Here is a 7,068-nt window from a genome sequence, read left to right as displayed (position 1 = left end):
GACGGTGACGGTAGTTGCTGCTGTGGCTGGAACAGGGGAGAGGGGCACAAGAGATGAACTAGCATCAGCGTCTGGCGGAAGAGGAGAGGAACAGGGTGGCCTGGCTGGTTGGTGGCCGATTGCAGAGGTCCGGTGGCTTACAGAAGGCTTCGGCTGGTGCTGTGGAGTTGTGGTTGGCCGCTTGTCTACTGAAACAGGGGTGGCGGGAGGAGTGTTCGGCTGGAGATGCAGAGGAAGGGGTGGCCTGTGCTGGAGAAGCAGGTTCGTGGACGGCGCTACGGGCTGGTTCGTGGTTGAAGCACCCAGCTGTGCTGCGTCTGGCAGGTGGTAACGGCATCGTAAGTGTTGTGGTCTGGTGCTGGCCGAGGGGAGTTGTAGGAGCTGTGACGATTGGTGGTTTTGAGGCTGAACGTGGGCGTGATGGGGAAAGGTAGAGGCTTTGGGTGTGTGGATGGAGAACTCGGGTGACTGGTAGGGAGTATGAACAGGGGGCTACCAGAGTGGTCGTGAGATGCTAGCTGGAGCAGCGGTGCGGAGCAGCAAGAGGCTGCTTGGGTAGAACGAGAATGAAGAAAAGAATTGTGCGCTGCGCTTTGGCCTCCGCCCTTTCTTTGCCTTGGCTGTGCCCCCTTATATAAAAAAATTCTAAAAACCCTTAAAAAAAACTTTCTTTTTGATTTTATTTTTATTTTTCTTTTCTTTTTCTGCTTTTACAATTATGGTAATAATGAAAATAGTAATAATAATAATTATTATTATAATAATAATAAAATCAATAAGGTAATAATAATAATAATAATAATAAATTGTAGTAAAATTAAAAATAATAAAGATACTATCAATAAAATAATAATAATAAGACTAATAATAATAATAATAATAATACTAATAGTAATAATACCAATAATAATAATAAAATAATAGTAATAATAATAAATTACTTATATCAATATAGGAAAATAATTAATAATAATAATAATAGTGAAAATAAAAATAATAATAATAATAATATAAATAACAACAATAAAAATCATAGTAATAATAATAATAATAATAATAATAATAATAATAATAATAATAATAAAATAATAGTGATAATAAATAATAATAATAATAATAAAAATAAGGTAATAATAATAATAATAATGAAAATAAGAATATACCCCTTGTTCTATCTGGTTAGGGTAAAAATAGGGTGTCTACAAGGGACATTAAGTATTTTGAATTGAATCAAGATTCATTGTCTTGTGCTTAAGCTTTAAGCTTGTTCCCTCTTTGTGAGTGAGTGGTGAGAGACCACATCCCTTCTCCTTTGGAGATTGAGTGGTGAGAGGCCATGAGATTATCATTCTTCATTTTCCATATTACCATTCCAGTAGCTATTGTGTGAGATTATTACTTCAACAATCAAGCAGATCAACCACAACCCCAAGAAGCACCGAGAATCACCATTCAGGATATTGAGCAAGGTTTGAGTGTGTTGTGTTCATCATTCCGAATAATTTTAGTAAGCTCATTTCAATCACTTCCAAAATAAACCCTAGATAGCCAACATGATATTTACCTTCCATTAGCCTTTTCAAAATATCCATTGCATGTCTTTGAATAATCTCTGCAGACAAACTCTTCAAAGCCCAAAAGGTTTTCATACTTGAATGCTTGATTGTGTATTATTTTAAGGATATATAATTTGCATGTTTAGGCTTAATTCTAAGGCTTGAATTTACCATCTTTCAAGTAATTATCTTATCCTACTTGATTAGGTCCTTAAGGACAAATCTACATGAATCCTATAACTTTTTGAATTTTCCACAACCTGTAGTTTTCGCATATAATTTATATTGGTCATTGTGGTTAATTAAATTCTCATCTTAAAGTGTATCTGGTGCGTGCACATTTGTGAGAGGGTCTTTGGTAGGACTAGGGTTCCTAGAATTGTCCTACATCATATTGGTATCAGAGCCTAGGTTTGGCTAGGTTGGCTAGTTTACATAGCTCGACTAGTGGATTGACCCTACTTTTCATTTTGGCTGAATGTCGTGTTCCTTGTGTTGGCCTAATACCCTTTAGATGGCAACTAGGTTTGGAAATACATACCGAGGACGTTGATCTGATTATGAACGGGATAACATCCTTAATGACCTCCAAGAACAAGTCCTTAGATTGAATAGGGACCTAGAAGATGCCTTAACTAGAATTGAGAGGTTGGAAACTCAAAACCCACAAGACCCACCTCAAGGAAGCATAGAGCAACCCTTAGAACAAGAAAATGAAGGCCAAGAGAGGCCTTCATCTAGGGAACAACCTCTATCCCCGAGGATTCGATCTCACTCTCCAAGAGGACGACCTCCTCCTCCACCAAGACGACCTCCTCCCAGAGCTAATTATGGGAGACCCTAACATCGTAATCCTTATGACCCATACTAGGATGATGAGGAATATGACTTGGATGAATTTCAAGGTCGGAGACCACACCATAGGGACCGACATGATCCTTACGAGGACATGACTAGGAAGGTGAAGATAGAAGCCCCTACATTTGATGGTCAAATGAATCCCAAACTTTTTCAAGATTGGTTAGCTGAGATGGATGCCTACTTTGAGTGGTACAGGATGATTGACCCTCATCGGGTCAAATTCGCTAAGATGAGATTAATTGGACAAGCGAAACTCCATTGGATGAATGTGGTGAGGCAAGAGGCTCGCCTACGTCATAGGCCCATTGAGCATTGGGATTTGATGAAAGATAGGCTCATTGAAAAGTATGTGCCTATTAGCTACCAAGAGCGCCTTATGGATCTGTTAGCTTTGGTGCAATCCCAAGAGGGGGGTGAATTGGGTATTTAAAAATTATCACCTAGGTTAAACCAGATAAGCAGTATTACTTAACCTAGGGTCTATCTATGAAAATGTAAATCTAATCATTTACAAAATAACATACACGTGCAGTAAGTAAATTGCGAAAATGTAAAGAACACGCACGATATGTTATCGGGGTTCGGCCAACTGTGCCTACGTCCCCGCCTCTAGCTCGCAAGCAGGAGGATTCCACTAATAGCTCACTTAAGGGTGGAGCAGCGCCGTTTACAATCAGTTCAAATTAACACAGGGCTGACCTCAACCTTAACCAGGTCAATTAGCGGGGCTGACCTCAACCTACACGCCTTAACAGGACGACGCACCTAGCTTTCCTAACTGGGTCTAAGCCAATCCGGGACTATTCCAGGGCTAGTCTCCCTCTTCAGGCCCGTGCTTGGAAATACAACAAATGTGTATAAAATTTGTACATGGAAATATGCTTCTAGAAAAGCAGATGTGTGCACCAATACAGCTCAATCAATAAAGCAAGCACGAATGATATGTAGATATGCTCAGTTCTCTAATGTGTGCTAAACATTCAATCAAGTATGATAATCAATCAAGATCTAGAGTGTGTATCTAAGAAAGATTTGAAACACAATATTCGAATATCACAAAATCAGATCAGGGTTTCAAATATGCTAAGCAAGATAGATCAAACAAACTCAATATGATATTTCAATTTCTAAAGCACAATGGAGTTGTTTGAAAGATTAGCTTTTCACAAAAGGATTTTTGCACACAAAATCTAGGTTTAGGTATCTTGCAACAACAATGCAAGAACCACAACCCTCAAAGTCTTCCCACACAAGATTTATCAAATGAAATCCGTGGAAGAACTTTAGGTTATACTCTCAAATAAAATCAATCAACCTTTATACCAAAAGAGAGTATTAGCTAGAAAGATTACGCACAATAGCCTTATAGAAATACTCACAATGCTTAGAGAAATAAAGATTTAAGAGTATGTGAGTGTTTGTAAGAAGTTTTTGGCTAATATAGGGTTTTAAGAGTTGAGAGATTTTGCCATAGTCAAGTTTGCTAATGTTTGCTAATAATGATAAATGAGTGGGTATATATAGGCAAGGAGGTATTTTTGACCGTTGGGGACCTATTGGGCATTATTAAGAAAGTTTTAAATCATTTTAAAATAATTAACCCTATTTAAAATATGTTTATCCACGGTAAAAATCAGGACAACCCGAGAGGTCCGGTCGACCAGAAATGGTTCGGTCGACCAGGACTCAAATGGCTCGGTCGACCAGGAGACTTTTGAACTGAAAGGCTCGGTCGACCAAAGAGGGCGATTTCCCAATTTTTCGAGTTTTGGTCAACCAAGGCATTTTGAACTGCCTCGTTCGGTCGACCAGACCGCTGGAAATTCTCCCGAGTACCTTCCGGTCGACCAGGTAGTTGTAGTTCAAAAGCTCTCGGTCGACCGAATGGTCAACTGTTGACCTAGGAGGGTTTCGGTCAACCAGGGCCTTTTGAACTACAAGTTTCGATCGACCGGGTAGTTAAAATGTTGAAAAAAAGGAGTTTCGGTCGACCGTAGTGAAGGTTCGGTCGACCGGGGCTGAAATCAACGAGTTTCGGTCGACCGTAGTGAAGGCTCGGTCGACCGGCCTTTACTTTTCTGCACAGACACTGTTTAGTGTTTTGGCCATAACTTTTCCTATACAACTCAAAATTGGATGTTATTGATACCAATAGAAAGGTAAGAGAAAATACCACAACTTTTATGTTGAACACATTTTAAGAAAATGACTTTTGGCTTGAGAAAAATGTCCATCAATGAGATGGAAGAAACATGAAGGGAGTTTTTCTCTTACGGACACGTTTCAGTGTTTTGGCCATAACTTTTTCTGTGTAACTCCAATTTGGACGTTCTTGGTATCAAACTCAAGCTATGGTAAAATGGCACAATTTTCATTTTGAACATGATTTGATATGACATCCAATTGAGTAAGAAAATTGTTCATTTCTAACATTCGGTCGATTGGCCGGTTGACTGACCCCTTTGAAAATTTTAGTTTTTGCCTTCTTTTAACTTTAGAACCATTTTAAAACCTTTGTATAAGTTAGGCATTTTATGACAAAAGTTTTTCATGTTATTTGGAGGTCCTATGGTCAATCTAAGGTCAATTTGAGCATACCTACCTATCATGCATGATACAAATTATTACAAGTCATATGAGTGTACAGTCCATAATAAAATTACATCCCAGAATGAAGAAACTGAAAAATAAATATAAATGCAGCACAAGGTTCTTCATTCATCGGCACGAACACCGCATGCCATCATAATAAGTCTTTTAGTCCTGAAGTGCACACAAGGTGAACCTGCATGCAATTCTCAGTACAACCATTAGTACCAAGAGCATTTGTCATAATCAAAACTGGGTGTGACCAATCAGGTCAACAGGATCAACTCTACAGCTTGCGCCAGGGTAATATGACTGTTTCTGAGTATATGACCCAATTCGATGAGTTGCCTATTAGGTGTGGAGTTGATGAGACAGAGAGCCAACAAATGGCTAGGTTCTGCACTGGGTTAAGGCCTGAACTAAGGAGAGAGATGTTTCCCCATCATATAACATCTCTTGAACAAGCATTTAATCTAGCTCATGACTTTGAGCAGATGAACAAGGGGCAAATGGGAAGGCGGTAGGGCAACCCCTCAAATGAAACCTATCCTAGGAAAATCCAGGACACTAACAAGTCTAAACAAGCAACTGCAGGGCAAGTCACTTCTCGTGGGAGCAACCCCACAGTCCAACAACCAGTGGACAAAGGGATAGCCCCGATAACGGGATCCTCTCGCCAAAATTCTGGCACATAAGTATGTTTCAAGTGCCACAAAAAAGGACACTTTGCCAGGTAATGCCCTAATAGGAATTTAGTAATTGAGAGAGAAGAGGAAGAGGAAGAAGATGATGCACCATATGATGCTGCAAATGAAGCGGGTGAAGATGTGCTAAGTAGTGAGGATGATGAGAATGCGCAGCTAAGTGTGATAAGACGCCTTATGGTAATGCCTATGGGAGAGGAAGATTGGTGTCGTACTTCTATTTTCTACACTTATATCAAGTGTGGGAGTAAAAGTTGCAAGATGATCATAGATGGTGGGAGCTGTATGAATGTGATTTCAAAGTCAGCAGCTGAAAAGTTGAGATTAAAAACAAAGCCTCATCCCAACCCATATAATGTTGCATAGGTCAATGCAACCACCATGCCAATAAGCCATAGGTGTTTAGTCCCCATTAAAATTGGAGAGTATCAGGACCAAATTTGGTGTGACATGCTCCCTATGAACGTTGCTCATATTCTATTTGGGAGACCTTGGCTATTTGACATGGAGGTCTCACATAATGGGCATGCCAACACCTACTCTTTTAAGTGTAATGGCAAAAGAATCATTCTCAGTCCACTTGAGCCCAAGAGTGGGAAAAGCAAGAGGAAAGAGGAGACGAAAGGAAAACAAGTTGGTCGACCCTTACATATTCTGAACAAGAAGGACTTTGAGTTTGAGAGTCAAGAAACTCAGGTCGTTTATGTGGTTGTTGCTAAGGAAGCCGAGCAGAAGAGTCTTGAGCAGGAGACACCTCCGGAAGTATTCCCCATACTTTCTAAGTTTGAAGATGTCATTTCTGAGCCATCGAGTGAATTGCCTTCGATAAGAGATATTCAACATGCTATTGATCTTGTTCCTGGTTCATCTTTACCTAATTTGCCACATTATAGAATGAACCCAAAGGAACATGACGAGCTAAAGAGGCAAGTAGATGAACTAAGGGAAAAGGGTTTTATTCAGGAGATCATGAGTCCATGTGCATGTCCTGCCCTTCTCACTCCCAAGAAGGATGGCACCTAGAGCATGTGCATTGATAGTAGAGCTATCAACAAGATCACCGTCAAGTATCGATTTCCCATACCTAGACTTGACGACATGCTTGATCAGATGGTGGGATCCAAAATATTTTCCAAGATAGATCTTAAAAATGGAAACCATCAGATTAGAATCCAACTAGGGGATGAGTCGAAAACTGCTTTCAAGACAAAGGATGGGTTATATGAGTGGTTAGTGATGCCCTTCGGCTTAACTAACGCACCAAGCACTTTCATGAGAGTTATGACCCAAATTTTAAGACCTTTCATTGGGCACTTCCTAGTAGTCTACTTTGATGATATCTTGATCTATAGTCAGAC

The 7,068-nt window shown here is 39.9% G+C and overlaps 1 protein-coding gene across 1 annotated transcript; it reads left to right on the top strand.

The window, feature by feature from the left end:
• The first annotated feature begins 6,214 nt into the window (after positions 1-6,214).
• On the top strand, positions 6,215-6,733 carry LOC131162880 (uncharacterized). Its single transcript, XM_058119486.1, has one exon. It carries the CDS (start codon positions 6,215-6,217, stop codon positions 6,731-6,733), a length of 519 nt encoding a protein of 172 aa, XP_057975469.1.
• Positions 6,734-7,068: the final 335 nt, after the last annotated feature.

Source organism: Malania oleifera, chromosome 8, assembly GCF_029873635.1.
Source record: "Malania oleifera isolate guangnan ecotype guangnan chromosome 8, ASM2987363v1, whole genome shotgun sequence".
NCBI lineage: Eukaryota > Viridiplantae > Streptophyta > Magnoliopsida > Santalales > Ximeniaceae > Malania > Malania oleifera.
The sequence above is the reverse complement of the archived record's forward strand: the minus strand, read 5'-3'. Positions and strand labels throughout refer to the sequence as shown.

What these genes read in the sequence shown, in the direction of transcription:
- LOC131162880 (XM_058119486.1), top strand. Translation starts at nt 6,215, where the DNA reads ATGGAGGTCTCACATAATGGGCATGCCAACACCTACTCTTTTAAGTGT.